At 42.1% G+C, this 15313-nt stretch overlaps 2 protein-coding genes across 2 annotated transcripts; both read left to right on the top strand.

Annotated features, from left to right (window-relative positions):
* The first annotated feature begins 516 nt into the window (after positions 1-516).
* On the top strand, positions 517-7256 carry LOC102218647 (coagulation factor IX-like). Its single transcript, XM_005813621.2, has 12 exons — positions 517-533; positions 665-756; positions 1416-1588; positions 2554-2578; positions 3124-3237; positions 3325-3459; positions 3689-3859; positions 4197-4288; positions 4390-4504; positions 5288-5484; positions 5553-5678; positions 6680-7256. The coding sequence occupies exons 2-12, from the start codon at positions 690-692 to the stop codon at positions 6920-6922; spliced, it is 1458 nt and encodes a 485-aa protein (XP_005813678.1). The 5' UTR covers positions 517-533; positions 665-689; the 3' UTR covers positions 6923-7256.
* Positions 7257-7861: 605 nt separating this feature from the next.
* Positions 7862-12359, top strand: LOC111612016 (vegetative cell wall protein gp1-like). Its single transcript, XM_023351660.1, has 7 exons — positions 7862-7971; positions 8995-9103; positions 9179-9232; positions 9946-10320; positions 10465-11175; positions 11316-11612; positions 11691-12359. The coding sequence occupies exons 2-7, from the start codon at positions 9030-9032 to the stop codon at positions 12013-12015; spliced, it is 1836 nt and encodes a 611-aa protein (XP_023207428.1). The 5' UTR covers positions 7862-7971; positions 8995-9029; the 3' UTR covers positions 12016-12359.
* Positions 12360-15313: the final 2954 nt, after the last annotated feature.

Raw genomic sequence — 15313 nt, 5'->3', positions numbered from 1 at the left:
TCAAGTCAAGGGCCGCCCAAAATCATTCTGGGAGCCACGAATGGCCCCCGGACCGCACTTTGGAGAAACCTGATCTAATTAATTATTTAAACTTAAACCTGTTCCAAAGAGTCTGAAACCAGTTTAAGTCGGGATGAAAACCCTTTTCAAACTGGTTTCAGGCTTTCTGATTGGTCGGGTCGGAACCAAAGCTGCTCATTTGTTTCTCAAAACCAGCAAAAAAAGATAAACATAAATGGAATTAGCGATTATATTTTATGCGAGATGTCAAGGCAGAGTCCCAGTTTCCGACGGTAAGTGAATGCATCCTGATGTAGAGTTTTAGTTTGGAGAAACTGGTTCTGAGATGAGGAACCTGCCAGGTTGGATGTTGGAAACTCTGGGGTTGAAATCACGGTGGGCTAAGTTTTCCCTGCAGCTTGTCTTGCAGGATGTTGGTTTTCCACACCAATAACAAACCCACCTGCTGCTCCCACTGAATGAACAATCACTCTTCTTTCTCAGAAGGTCACCTCTGACCTCCTGCTGTACAGGTGAGTGGTGAAAACCAAACATTTTGCCAGAACTCTTGGTCTTTTCTCCCTCGTTGTTCGCGGTTCTGCTGCGAGTCAATATTTGAACTGTGGTTAAAAGTCGATCGATGAGCTGGACCTTCATTTCGCAGGTGGACTGAGGCTCCGGAGGCAGACATGTTGTCGTTCATGACGGTGAATCTGGGCTTCCTGCTGAGCTGCTCCACGCTGATCCAATGTTCAGGTGAGACCCGGATCCACCGGATCTGGATCCAGATGTAGAGAACCGAGAGATCGACACCTTCTCCTGACGCTGTGGAGTCTTTAAAATGAGATTCAGGCTGATGGCCATCAATACGGTTTAATAATTAAACAAGCAGCAGTCAGAGTGCAGCGGTGATGGCGTATTATAGACATCGTACATAGAAAAAAGGAGCAAATGTCCACTAAAAAAAATTCTAGAAAATAGGGAATTTCTGAACTCCAAAAGTCAAAACCTTGTGGGGGAAAACTCAGAAACTCAGAAATTGTGAGATTCATTTTCTAGAAAAATTTCCAAATTTTCTGAGCTTTGAAAACTGAAAATATTTGACTTTTGAAATTCAAAAATAGAAAACTTCCAAAAGTAAAGAAAATTCAAGATATTTTTTCTTGAAAATTTCTGAGATGTATCTCAAAATCTTTTGATTTTTTTCCCTAAATTTCTTTTTACTTTTCAAACTCAAAAAATTCCAAAACATTTTCTACAAAATTTGATTAATGGATTAATCAAAAATGTTCAGATTTTTCTCCAGTAAACTTTTGACTTTCTCAAATTTACTCCTAATTTTTTCTGTCTACAATGGCCCTAATATGCCATCTTAGGTCAGGCGATGTCTGAGTAAAGTCTAATTTACTCCTCAGTCTTCATCGACCAGCCGACGGCTGTGCAGGTGCTGCAGTCCTCCACTAGGTGGCGCCGTGCCAACTCCTTCATCCTGGAGGAGATGCTGCCAGGAAACCTGGAGAGGGAGTGTTACGAAGAGCGCTGCTCCAGAGAGGAGGCCGCCGAGATCTTCCAGACCCACGAAACCACAGTACAACCCACTCTGGGGCCACACTGGGGGCCAGGGGCCACATTAAGGGACAGGGGGCCACACTGGAACTCAGGGGCCATATTAAGGGACAGGGGGCCACACTGCAGGCCAGGGGCCACATTAAGGGACAGGGGGCCACACTGGAGCTCAGGGGCCACATTAAGGGACAGGGGGCCCCGCTGGAGGCCACATTCAGTGATGAGGTTTATCTTCCTGGGACAACATGGTGGGTCCAGTTGCCCTCCAGTGTCAGAGGCAGATTTGTTCTACAAATAATGGGAATTATTAGATTCCTCTGGTGCAGTTCACTTTATTACATTAATATTTGGAGAAATTGGTTAATATGTAAATTTGCAGAGTAAAAAATTAACAGAAATAATTTGGGTCATATAGTCATGAGAGAAAAAACTGTGGTTAATTTTTCAAAGTCATATTTTCACGCCTCAGGAAGAGCTGGAAGAATTGGTGGTGGAGAGGGAAGCCTGGGCCTCCCTTCTGAAGCTGCTGCCCCGCGACCCGACCCCGGATGAGAGGAAGAAGATGGATGGATGGATGGATGGATGGATGGATGGATGGATGGATATTTTCACCATGTTTTTTGTTTGTCACACTTTCAAACTGAATATTCAGTCAGCAACCTCATTTTGTCTCGTTAGCAAGACAAAAAATTGTTTTAAAGCCAAATATTTAGTTAGATTAATATTTAGCTCGTCTCAAATACGTCACTCTAAATACATAAGTATTTAGTTTTGAAAATTGTGGGTAAAACATTTATCCACACTTTGGCAGTATTTCAGATAATTAAAACTACAAAACTAAATACTTAAGTACTTAGTTTGCTAACTAAGTATTAAGTTTGAAAATGTAACATTTGTAGATGATGAAATATGTCTTTGGAAATGAACCTGGGTTGTTTCTCCTCGTCGTCTTTGCTGCAGATATTAACTCTAAACTCTCGTCCACAGATGGAGTTCTGGTACAGATACCAACGTGAGTAAAACTGTTGTTCATTTACCTAACAACACTCTTTGGTTACCTAGCAACAACCTGTTGAGTAACTTGCGCGTTGTGTCATAACCACAGAGAGAAAACTGTGGATGAACAGTTATCTACACTGGCAGTATTTCAGATCATTTAAAGCACAAAAACATAATAAAGTATTGATATTGACTAATATGAAATGATTGATTGGTGATTTGTTTTCCTGCCGTACCGTTCAGCCTTAGTTATGCATATCAGAATTATGTTGCAAAATGTTTTGATTTTCTTGCTGAATTTAGAGCTGAATGAGAAATTTACCTGATCACAGGTAAATTGGTATGTATAGTAATTATCTGGTGACATCATTAACTGGTGACATCACTGACTGATGTCACCTAGACAACTTTCATCACTTTATTGGATGAACAGTGCTCTCCTAATGACATCACTGCCAGGTGACATCACTGCCTGATGACATCACTGCCTGATGACATCACTGCCAGGTGACATCACTGCCAGGTGACGGGTCCACCTGTGTTTTCTCTGTTTTGCAGATCTGAACCCGTGCCGGACCAACCCCTGCCTTAACGGGGGAATCTGCAGTCAGGACCGGCAGGAGTTTCTGTGTCTGTGTCCTCCCAGGTTCCGCGGGAAAACCTGCGACTCGGGTGAGAAACGAGCTGCGACTCGGATAAACACCTGTCGGCCATGAGGTCTCACAACACACCTGCTACCTGTGTCTGTGCCGTGTCTAGAGGTGTTGGAGTGTCGCTATGGGAACGGTGGCTGCCTGCAGTACTGCCAAGACCTGCCAGAGGGCGCTGGAGTTCAGTGTGGCTGTGCTGACGGATTTAAACTGGAGGCTGATGAAAAGAGCTGCACACCAACAGGTAACACACCTGGTCTAATCTGGTCTAATCTGAAATAAACCTGGTCTGATCTGGTCTAATCTGAAATAAATTTGGTCTAATCGAGTCCATTCTGAGACAGATTTGATGTCAGTCTCACCTGTCTGACAGGTCATTGTCCTGTGTTGCACTAATTTACCTGTCTAATCTGTAATTCCGGCAGATTTTCCTGAGGTGAAACTCTCCATAACTGCTTTATTCTCCCATCCAGTGGAGTTTCCCTGCGGCCGCCAGCAGATGGCAGCGTTGCACTACGGTCGCTCCCTGTTGGATCTCCTGGAGGACACCAACGTTACCATGGCAACAGACCAGAACGGCACCAACAGCGAAGTCCATGAACACAACTCAACAGAACCGTCAGAGGCAACAAACTCAACGTCAGGTTGGTCAACGTCAGGTTGGTCAACTTCAGGTTGGTCAACTTCAGGTTGGTCAACTTCAGGTTGGTCAACTTCAGGTTGGTCAACTTCAGGTTGGTCAACTTCAGCTATTACAGCTGAAACTATCAGACCTGAACCTGCAGAGACATAAAGATGGTTACAAAGACGGCCTTCTGTCACCTGAAGAACATTTATAATGTTTCTTTGAACTGCCTTGTTGCTTAAATGTGCCATACAAATAAACTTGATTCATTTATTGATTGATTGATTGATTGATTGATTGATTGATTGATTGATTGATTGATTGATTGATTGATTGATTGATTGATTGATTGACAGGTGGGTACCAGACGGAGGGACAAATGGAGGAGAATATTTCGACTCGTATTGTGGGAGGAAACCTGGAGAGTCGAGGAGGAAGTCCCTGGCAGGTTAGTCTTCTATTGATGGATCTGATCGGTTCTGATTGGTTCTGTGTGGATCTGTTCAGATTCTGTTGAGGTTCTGATCGATTCCGACCGGTTCTGTCCAGGTTCTGGTCCACAGGTCGGACGGGTCCGGGTTCTGTGGAGGAACCCTGGTTTCAGAGCGTTGGGTTGTTTCTGCAGCTCACTGCTTTGAGGACTCAGCGGACCACGTCACTGTAGGTGAGAATGGAGTTTTATTTTGAAAAACCTCGCTAACTGATTCCTGTTCCTGCTGGACCAGAACAAAACGATGGGAACCATCAGCCGGTCCTGATTGGTCTCTGTACTGATTGGCTGGTTTAATGTCCGATTTATTGCTTTGATTTAGTTTTTGAGTGTTTTAAGGTCACGCTACAGACTATCAATCAAATTTAAGTCTGGGATTTGACTAGGCCACTCTGAAACTTGATTTTACTCTTCTGAGCTAGAGGTAGATTTGGTGTTAGTCTTTGATGGTTGAAGTTTCTTCTTTAGGAATTTTTGCTAGAAAGTATAAATTATGAGAAAATGTCATTGAAGTCCGCGCGCACACGGGCTTGATTGACAGCGCTTAGCCCCGCCTCCTGGCTCTGATTAGTTGTTTGCAGTTAGGACTGGGAGAAGGCAGAGGACATCGATTGTTTTTCACAGATTATTCATCTCATACTGCCACAACATGGTGACAGATTCAACAAATACATAAAAAATATTTTTTATAAAATTTACATTCATTGTTTCTTTTTCAAGCGGAACCTGGTGAGACGGCGGCTCCATTTACAGGAACAAAACATTTACATCCAACCAGACAAACAGATTTGTTAAGCTTAAAAGCTTCAAAGCATAAAATCATAAAAAGCATCTAATAAAATTAAAACTATGAAAAGCAACAGCAGTCATGATTCTGCTCAAAAGGTCTGTTTTCTTTTTCTCATCTTCCTTCGTCTCACAATAATTTATTCATTTGTTTGTTTTTTTGGTTTTTAGGTGACTACGATAAAAAACGTCCTGATCCAGACGAGCAGAAGATAAAGATCCAGCAGATCGTCGCTCATCCTCATTTCCACTCCTACACCTTCGACAGCGACATCGCCCTGCTCTACCTGGCCCGGCCGGCCCTCAGGGGCCCCACCGCGGTCCCCGCCTGCCTGCCGGACCCTCACCTGTCCAGATACCTGCTGAGGGTAACCCGGTTCCAGCCGTCAGTCCGGCCGATACATGTTTCGGGTTCTGACCGCCTGTCTGTGTTCAGGAAGACACCCGGGGCGTGGTGACGGGGTGGGGCGCCACGCAGTACCTGGGCAGCTCCTCCCGCTTCCTGAGGAAGGTGACCCTGCCGGTGGTCAGCTACCAGGCCTGCTCTGCCTCCACCGAACAGGTGAGCTGATCGCCACCTGCAGGGGGCGGCGCTGAGCTCCAGTCAGAGCGCTAACCAGGTTTCATTCTGCAGAATGTTATAGATTTCACTTTAGTTTACTTTGGACAAAACTCAGAAACATAATTCAACTCAGGAAAACTCTGATTTTTGTCAATTAAAATGAAAAATAAGAAGAACTTATAAACTTTTTTTTAGATGTTTATTTCTATCTGAGCTTTTCTTAAAACTACAACAGGTAACCGATGTAAAAAAAAAAAAAAAAATCCATATCTGTTAAAACTGTCACCATGTTGTGACAGTTTGTTACGACACGTTGACAACATTTTCACTAGACTGTGAACAGGTCAGTTTCCTCTACCTCCTACCTGAACTGTTCCTGCAGTCTGAAGAAATGCACCAAAATCAACCAATCAGAGCCAGGAGGAGGGGCTTAGCGCTGTCAATCAATGAACCCGCTGCTAAATGTGCTAATGGCGGAGAAATAACTTGCGTTTCCTAGAGAGCAGCTCATCTCCCATCGTCAGTGGCCATGCTAACTAGCCTAGCATTCATTACAAGGAGAAGCTGTAGCGGAGAGATAGGAGGGGAGAGCTGCACAAACACAGGCATGATCGACAGCACGAAAACCCGCCTCCTGACTCTGATTGGTTGATTCTAGATACTACTGGGAGAAGGCGGAGGATATTGATTTTTTCTTTCATATCAAACTGTCACAACATGGTGACAGATTCAACAAACGTAAAAAATGTATTTTTTATCAACTTTAATTCCTTTTAAGTTTCAAAACCCAACATGTAAAAGGCTGTGGGTGGCAGCAGGTGGTCTGGTTCTTGATCGCACTTCCAACTTGATTGTTTGGAAAATATGGACACAGTTCAAGTTCAACGAGTGTTAAAAATTTTTATCAAAGGTTTTTACATCATTATGTAGCTTTTTGTGATTTTAAAACCCTGATGTTTCAGTCCAGATGAACCCTCCTCTCCTCTCTGTCCGTCCTGCAGGTGATCACAGACAACATGTTCTGTGCAGGTTACCTGGAGACCAACATGGACGCCTGCAGCGGAGACAGCGGCGGGCCGTTCGTGGTCCACTACCGAGGAACCTGGTACCTGACCGGGATCGTCAGCTGGGGGGAGAAATGCGCCGCGCGGGGGAAGTACGGCGTTTACACCAGGCTGGGAAACTTCCTGGGCTGGATCAGAGACACCATGCAGAGGGTGGAGCGGAACCAGACTCTGAGCTGATGAGGCTTTAACTGGACCGCACCGGGACCACCATCATCATCATCAAACCTCAGCGGACCTAAAAGAGTCAAATCATCCTTTTCTATCAGAGACAGAAAGTTTGTCAGCTTAAACTCAATGTTTTTTAATAACAGTTTTTATTTGTTTTTTGTGCAAATAGTTTCAACATTTATTGGAGATGCAACAAAAAGCTGAAGGATTGTTTAGGTTCTCCGTCCTGCAGGCAGCAGGATGTGCAGGTTTAATAATCCAGAGCTTATGGGATGTTTTCATAAAGGCTTAATGGATTCATCTGATGCTGCTTTTAATAAACAGATTTTTACAGAAAACCTCATTTCCTCTGATTCAAACGGTGAAGAACCAGCATCGACCAAACCTGATTAGTTTTCTGCTCTATTGTGAGTTTGAGTTGAAAATTTAATAAAAAAAAAAAGATTTTCTTTTAAAAACTTCACATCGGCGGTTAGTGGGAACAAAAATGTCTCAAAAATTATGAGACATTTTTGTTTGAGCTGCGTCTTTAAAATGATGTTCAAAATAACAGGCATACAAAATAAAATTCACATTAAAAAAAATACAAAAATAATTTATGAAGTCTAACTTCAGTTTTCTTTCAGCTTCCAAGCTAAACCAGCCTGCAGCGGTTAACAAACTTTAGAGCTTTTTCCAAACATTAAAGCATAAAAAACCAAAAACAAACTAAAAATACTGGCTTCATGAAATATGAAACTGAAATCTATAAGAAACAGCAGTGACAGAAATTTATGTATTTAACATTAAAATCCTGAAGATCTTAAAGACAAAAGGTGATTAAATTGGAAAAAATTATGTTTAATTTTTATGATGAAAAGTAAAACAGTTCTACCAAAAATAAGATAAAAAATGAAAAGAAACTGAAAGCAGTGATGTTGAGCAGGTTCACACACGCCAGTGGGCGTGTTTCCACGGAGACGCTGCCAACAAGACCAACAAGAGAAATCAGGAAGAACAGAAAGACAAACGAAGCTGCAGGTGGAATACGGCGTTTCTGAAGAAGAGCCGTGACCAGGGTGAGTTTTTCTTCTTTGTCTTTTTATTTTTGTAGAGAGAAAACTTCATTCATGACTCCACAGTGAAGTTAGTGTCAGGCTGGAAACTCGACAGACTGTCAGCCCAACGTTTACTTCAGGAAGTGATTACTCTGCTGCCAGGAGTGAGAGACAAACTCCAGTCGGTCGAATCGCAGACAAACACCGACAGCAAACAGCAAACGGTGGGAAAAGCCACGGAGTGAAGGTACGCAGAGGTAGACTCAGTCATTTTGGGGCCCAGGGCCAACCTTTGTATAGAGCCCCCCCCAGCCCCCCCGAGTCTGCCTGAATGCACTGATAGACCCTGAGGGCGAAGATCGTGAAGGCCTGCCATTCTTTCACAGGGTGGAGCTCCTGCAGCCGTGCTATGATTTATTTTAGAAAGTAATCATTCGTTCACAGAGGACGGCGAGAAAACCAAAAACTACTCCAGTAATCTTAGAACAACTTCAACACATTTTTACCCAAATAGAAAATGGGTAAAAATTTAATTGCTTAAATAAAATTTTTACCACCCCTTTAATTGCTTAAAGAGGCGGCATCATGTAGAATCAACTTTTTGAGTTTTACATCATATTATAAAATTATTCCCTCATCCAAAAACATAACAATAGTGTTACTTTATTAATTCATGAATATCTGAGGAATCCTTTAATCTCCATGGCAACCATTCAGCTGTGCCTGAACGTTAGCTCACACAAAGCGCTGCCTGTTTACCAAACAGCTTCTGCCTCACGACGCCACTTAGCTCCTCCAGACTAGCGGCAGCAGACTCTTCAATCTTCATTACATGAATCCTAATAATATTCACACAATAACTATTGTATTAAACCAAGTGAAGATGTTTCTGTTATACCAACTCCTTAGAATCCTATTTCTTATCTAGTCAGTTTTAACTCAGAGGTAACTGAGCCTCCTGACCTGGAAGTGAATCAGAATAAGAACCAACGTTTGCAGCTGATGTCCAGATGAATCCTAACATTCTGCCTGTTTCCTCTGCAGGTGAAGGCAGCGAGAGCTGATTTGGATTCAGCAGCATGGATCAGGATCAGGATGTGAATGAGAGCGTTCCTCTGCTCAGAGAGCAGAAGAAACAGAGCAGAGGTCAAAGGTGAGGCCAGCGTCTGTGACTGACTGAGCTCAGCATGGATGTCACTGCATCTTCAGCGTTTCTGTTGTGTTACAGAGCAGAGGAGCCACATCCCATCCCAACATGTCTGACTTGGTGCTGCTCACTCTGGTGAGCTGTCAGTTTTTCTCCATTTCAGGAACTTCAACTATTCATCATCTAGGAAAGATTGAATGTTCAACTGTTCATTTTGTATTGTTTTTCCAAAACTTTAAAAACCAGCAGCTGAAGTACCACTCTTTATTAATCCGCAATATCCTGAGAATGTATTCAAACTCATATAAATGTCTAAAATATCACAATGGGGTGCTGTGGTGGCGCAGGGGCAAAGCATGACCCACGTTGAGGCCTTAGTCCTTGTAGCTGTGGTCGTAGGTTCGATTCCCGGCCTGGCGACATTTGCCGCATGTCTTCCCCCTCTCTGATTACCCTGTTTCCTGTCAAACTACTGTCAAATAAAGGCCACTAGAGCCAACAAAACCTTTAAAAAAATAATAAAAAATCACAATGAGAGTTTAGAAAGAGAAACTAGAGAAAATGCAGTTCTGTGTGAGGCAGCAGTGTGAATACTAACTTGTTGAATGAACAAAACAAAAAGATAATCAAGAAAAAGTGAAAAATGATCAAAATTGTGCATTTCCTGCAAAAATGCAATATACTGTACATATAAACAAAATTAAGAATAGCATACTTTATAGCAGGGGCAAATTCACAGCATAACAATGGATCAGTTGTTGAAAATAAAATATAAATAGACAAATTTCACCACAACTACAGACATTAACCTGCAAACATTTTCCTTTTGGTCTTGGATGTTTTTCTAGCAGCACACAGAGACCAGACTCACCCGAAGCTCGACCCGTAACTGGACCAGAGACCGTGTCAGAATATGAACCCCACTCTGGATCAGAAACCATATCAGTTTATGAACCTGAATCTGTACCGGTACCAGAACCCCAGAATCTATCAGGATACGGACTCAACTCTAAACCTGAACCTCCATCTGAGACCTTATCAGGATGTGAACCTGGATCAGAACTGGTACCAGAACCTGACTCTCTGTTGGGATTTGAACCAAAACCTGAACTTGTGTCAGGTTTTGGATTAATGTCAGTACCAGAACCTGAGACGTTATCGAGTTATGAATCCAACAATCAGACCATCTCTGAACCTGAAAACTGTCTCTCCACCAATCACAGGTAAGTTTCTCTTATGTTCCCTTTATGACAGAAATGTCACAATGACAGATTAGAAATGGAAATAATTACTTTATATGAAGTGTATTTCATAACTGCAGCTGTTAATCTGAAAACATTCCTTTTTTCTTAAAAATGTATTTTTAGCCACAGTCAGAGACCGGACTCTCCTGAACCTCAACCTGGACCTGAGGTAGCATCTGAACACAAACTCTACGCTGAACTGGAAACCGGATCAGAAACCAAATCACTTCATGAACCTGACTTAGTACCAGACACTGAGGCACCATCAGGGTTTGAACCCAACTCTGAACCTGAACTTCAATCTGAGACCTTATGTGGATCAGAACCGGTACCAGAACCTGACACCCGGCTGGGATTTGAACCCAACTCTGAACTTGTATCTGGATCAGTTAATGAACCTGAATCAGTATCAGTACCTGGATCTGAGACTCTGTTCGGATTTGAACCTTTACCTCCAACTATCGCTGAACTTACAGAGCTTCCTGAACCTAAACCTGAACCTGATCCTGATCCTGAACCTGAACCTGATCCTGATCCTGAACCTGAACCTGAACCTGATCCTGATCCTGAACCTGATCCTGATCCTGAACCTGAACCTGAACCTGAACCTGAACCTGAACCTGATCTTGAACCTGAACCTGATCCTGAACCTGAACCTGATCCTGAACCTGAACCTGAACCTGATCCTGATCCTGAACCTGAACCTGAACCTGATCCTGAACCTGATCCTGAACCTGAACCTGATCCTGATCCTGATCCTGAACCTGATCCTGATCCTGAACCTGATCCTGATCCTGAACCTGAACCTGAACCTGATCGCTCTTCCACTCAAAGGTAAGTTTCTCTTATTGTCCTTCTGTGTCTGAAATTTCATGGTGAAATGTAAATAATTAATGTAAAATAGGACATTTCATAATAACTACAGTTGTTGACCTGAAAACATTTACCTTTTCTTTTTAACCATGTTTTTCTAGCAGCACACAGAAACCAGACTTTCCTGAACCTCAACCTGGACCTGAGACTGTGTCCGAACACAAACCCAATGCTGACCTTTTGTCTGGGTCAGAAACCAAATCAGTTCATGAACCTGACTCAGTAGTCAAGTCTGAACCTGAACCTCCATCTGAGACCTTATCAGGATGTGAATCTGGGTCAGAGCTGGTACCAGAACCTGTCACCATGTTGGGATCTGAACCTTTACCTCATCCTCAGGCCATCTCTGAACCTCTGGAGGGTTCTGGACCTGAAGATGAAATCTCTACCAATCAAAGGTAAGTTTTTTATATTCATGTCCCTTATATGTGCAAAACAATTCTGGGAATATATTTTCCTTTATCATACATTTCTAGTCACACAGAGGAACCAGACTCTCCTGAACCTCCTGCTGTACCTGGGCTTGAAATTGAATCCAAAGACGAACCCTACTCTGAACTTGTACCTGGAACTGAACCCATATCAGATAACGATCCTGAATCTGAGACAGTATCAGGGTTTGAACCCAACACTGAACCTGAGCTTCAATCTCAGACATTTATAGGATGTGAATCTGGATCCAAGCTGGGACCAGAACCTGACACCCTGTTGGGATCTGATCCATTACCTCATCATCAGAGCATCTCTGAACCTCCAGAGGGTTCTGGACCTGAAGACGATCACTCTAACAATCAAAAGTAAGTTTCTGTTATGTCACCTATGTCTGAAATATCATGTGGTCAGACTGGATGAAGTTGGTGTGGTTGAAGCAAACACTCTGGGGTTGGAGGAATTCATGGAACCCAGAGTTAAGGGCTTTCATTTGGCTTCAAGGTTATTCAACAGACAACGTAAAGCAGCTCCTTCCTAGATGATGACAGATTTGTGAACCAGCAGAACTGGATAGAGGGCTGCAGGGTTATCATGGTTGATCTGGCTCCATATTGTTTGGAGAGTTGGAACAATTAGTCCTGGCTATTTTATTTTATTTTATTTTTTTCATTTTTTTTCTCCGAAGAGTTTTTGCGGCGCTAGTGGCTCGTATTTTTTGCGACAAAGGCAAAGGTCGCCGGGACCGGGAGTCGAGCTCCAAACGTGGGGCGTGCTAACCCCCTGTGCCACCACAGCACGCCCCGACTTATTTTATTTTTGATACAAACTATCTGATATTTGGAGCTGTCATCAAACCTTTTCATGTCTTTGCCATGTTTAAATTCCCAGAAGTTATTGTGACCTCTGGAAAATACCAACAACTGATCTACACATTAGGAAACGATAAAGTTAAATCTCATCTTTAGGGCTTGTTAGGTCCCTTTATGACAGGTGTGAGAGTCTGACACCGTTAACCTCTGCCAAGGTTACTATTTGTCACTGATTGTGTTCATAACCTTTAAGGACAGAATAAATAGGTGCAGCGGATCCATTTTGGTGTCTTTAGGATCACTTCTGCTCTTTGCAGATGATGTTGTGCTACTGGGCCTTGGGAAGTTATCTACAGTGGTTCGCAGCGGAGTGGGAAGCAGCCAGGATTAGGATTAGTGCCTCTAAATCTAAGGGTCTTGAACCAGAAAAGGGTAGCATGCCTTCTCCGGGTCGGGGAGGATGTCCTGCCCCAAGTGGAGGAGTTTAAGTATCTTGGGATTTTGTTCACGAATTAAGGAAAAATGGAGCGGGAGATCAACAGGTGAATTGGTGCAGCGTCTGCAGCGAAGCGGGTGCTGTACTGATCTACCATGGTGAAGAAAGAGCCAAGTCCAAAGGAAAACCCCCAATCTATGTTCCTACCCTCATCTATGGTCATGAGCTTTGGGCAATGACTGAAAAAACAAGGCCACAGATCTTTAAAGAGGAGAGAGGGCAGTTTCAGGACAAGGTGTTCTGCTACGTCCATCTGAGTGTTCAGGAGTTTCTGGCTGCTCTTTATGTTCATCTGACCTTCATAACTCTGGAGTCAACCTGATGGAAGAAAAGCAAGCACTACCTTCTGAAGAAGAAAGAGGTTTCTCTAAATTCAGCAAATCAGATCTGACGTCTCTCTATCAGAGAGCTGTTGACCAGGCAGGTCTTACGGAGCTCCAATAGACAACTGGACTTGTTCCTCCGTTTCCTCCTCGGGATTTCACTGGAGTCCAATCAGAAACTCATACAAGGTCTGCTGGCACAGACAGGAAGTAGCTCACAGACCAATCAGGAAACAGTTGAGCAATCTGTGTCACTGTCTGAATGAACTGAATGATTGTTCTCTGAAAAACCTCTGATTTCTGAAAGGTTTTAATGATTTCTTCCTCTACATATAAAAACACCTGATTGAACTGGGGGGTTTTATTGGGAAACAAAACCCTAAAATCACAAAATTCTAGCCCACTATTACCAATCCTGTCGGACAATAAAAGGTTGAACAGGTGAATGTTTCCAGGTGTCCTTTCACAAACGTATGAAGAGAAAACTCAAACTTTTTAAGGAGATCAAGCACAACTGGTTCGGATCTCATCTACAGTCTGAGGCCGTCTGGTTTTATCTCTGTGAACTAGTTGATGATGTGAAGCTAAAATTTGAATCAAGTTGACTGTGGGATTTGCCTGGTGCTGGTCATTTGTCTTTTTACCGTTTTATTCTTTATGTACAATAATGCTGCGAACAGCAAAGTATGAAACATTGAAAACTTGCTCCACAAAAGGAAAGTCCTCCAGACCATCAGGGAGAGTCTGGACTAGGTATGTAAATATGCTGCTGTTTTGTAATATTATAAAAGTCTGCATATTTGAAAAGATACGAAATGTGACATCGTTCCTGTAATCCTCCAAATTTCTCTTCTCCTGCACATTACATCTTTACAGAGGTTCTGGTCCCATATAATTTGTTAGTCGACTCCCCCTAGTGGCCTGGAGGACTTCGGTTTTGTGGAGAAAATTTGCAGTTTCATGTTGTTTGTTGTTGCTATTACTTGTATTTTCTGTTTTCTTCCATCTCTTGTGGTTGCAACATTTTTTGTTTGCATTTTTTTAATTGTAAAATCGAAATTGTCAAGTCAAAAGAACTTTTTTTAAAGGTTTTATTGGCTCTACTGGCCTTTATTTGGTAGTGAATTGACAGAAAACAGGGTAATGAGAGAAGGAGGAAGACATGTGGCAAAGGTCGCCCGGCCGGGAATCAAACCTGTGACGGCCGCGTTGAGGACTAAGGCCTGAGCTGGGTTTGAACCCCAAGTCAAAAGAACTTTTTCATAAAAACTTGTGATGTTTGGATTTTTTTTAACTTGATAATGTAATAGTTTAATTAAAGAAATTAAGAAGTCAGACGTTTTTGTTGGAAAGAGATGTGTGAGATGTTGTAGAGCCAAAACTTAAGAAGAGTTTTGAAAATTTGCCCTGTTAAGATAAATATTTGTCAGATATTTTCTGAAAAAACCCAGTAAAACATTTGTCAGTTGTGATCAATAAAAGCAATCCTCCTGCCATTCTTTGCATTTGAGATATATGGCAAATAATTGAAAATAAATATAAATATATAGAAAAATGCCTTTACTACTAAAATACATGACGTTTATTGTAACTAGTAAAGTATATGTAAACTTAAATATGACCTAAAATATCACAGAGTTAAATATACTTTCCCTTGGAATCAGATTAATGTTTCTGATGGAATAAGTTTTCCATTAAAGTGATGTTTACATTCTACTTCACCTGTTACTAACCAACAGCACACAGTAAGTAACATAGTAGGATTAAAATAAGACAAAACTAACGTGCAAGTAATTTTTTAGCCAGATATAAGAGCTTGTGTGAGTCAATGAGAATTAGTTCCCCAAGGAGATTATATAGTTTATAATGTGGAGAAAATGTCTTGTTATAACTGAAATAATCTGCCAGAGGAACTAACAGTTTTTATCAATATTTAAGAATTACTGACTAAAACCAAGCTCCTATTTCTTGCAGAAAAGTTTTTTGTAAGTTTATTTTGTCTTATTTCACGTGCACTAAAATATTTGAACAAGAAACTA

This window comes from Xiphophorus maculatus, chromosome 18, assembly GCF_002775205.1.
Source record: "Xiphophorus maculatus strain JP 163 A chromosome 18, X_maculatus-5.0-male, whole genome shotgun sequence".
In the NCBI taxonomy this organism is placed as follows: Eukaryota; Metazoa; Chordata; class Actinopteri; order Cyprinodontiformes; family Poeciliidae; genus Xiphophorus; species Xiphophorus maculatus.
Note: the sequence above shows the minus strand (reverse complement) of the source record. Positions and strands in the feature narration are given on the sequence as shown.

What these genes read in the sequence shown, in the direction of transcription:
- LOC102218647 (XM_005813621.2), top strand. Translation starts at nt 690, where the DNA reads ATGTTGTCGTTCATGACGGTGAATCTGGGCTTCCTGCTGAGCTGCTCC. An exon ending in GAGGAGGAAGTCCCTGGCAG is followed by an intron (nt 4,289 to 4,389) that starts GTTAGTCTTCTA and finishes GGTTCTGTCCAG; the next exon opens with GTTCTGGTCCACAGGTCGGA. An exon ending in GCTCTGCCTCCACCGAACAG is followed by an intron (nt 5,679 to 6,679) that starts GTGAGCTGATCG and finishes TCCGTCCTGCAG; the next exon opens with GTGATCACAGACAACATGTT.
- LOC111612016 (XM_023351660.1), top strand. Translation starts at nt 9,030, where the DNA reads ATGGATCAGGATCAGGATGTGAATGAGAGCGTTCCTCTGCTCAGAGAG. An exon ending in GATCGCTCTTCCACTCAAAG is followed by an intron (nt 11,176 to 11,315) that starts GTAAGTTTCTCT and finishes ATGTTTTTCTAG; the next exon opens with CAGCACACAGAAACCAGACT. An exon ending in GAAATCTCTACCAATCAAAG is followed by an intron (nt 11,613 to 11,690) that starts GTAAGTTTTTTA and finishes ATACATTTCTAG; the next exon opens with TCACACAGAGGAACCAGACT.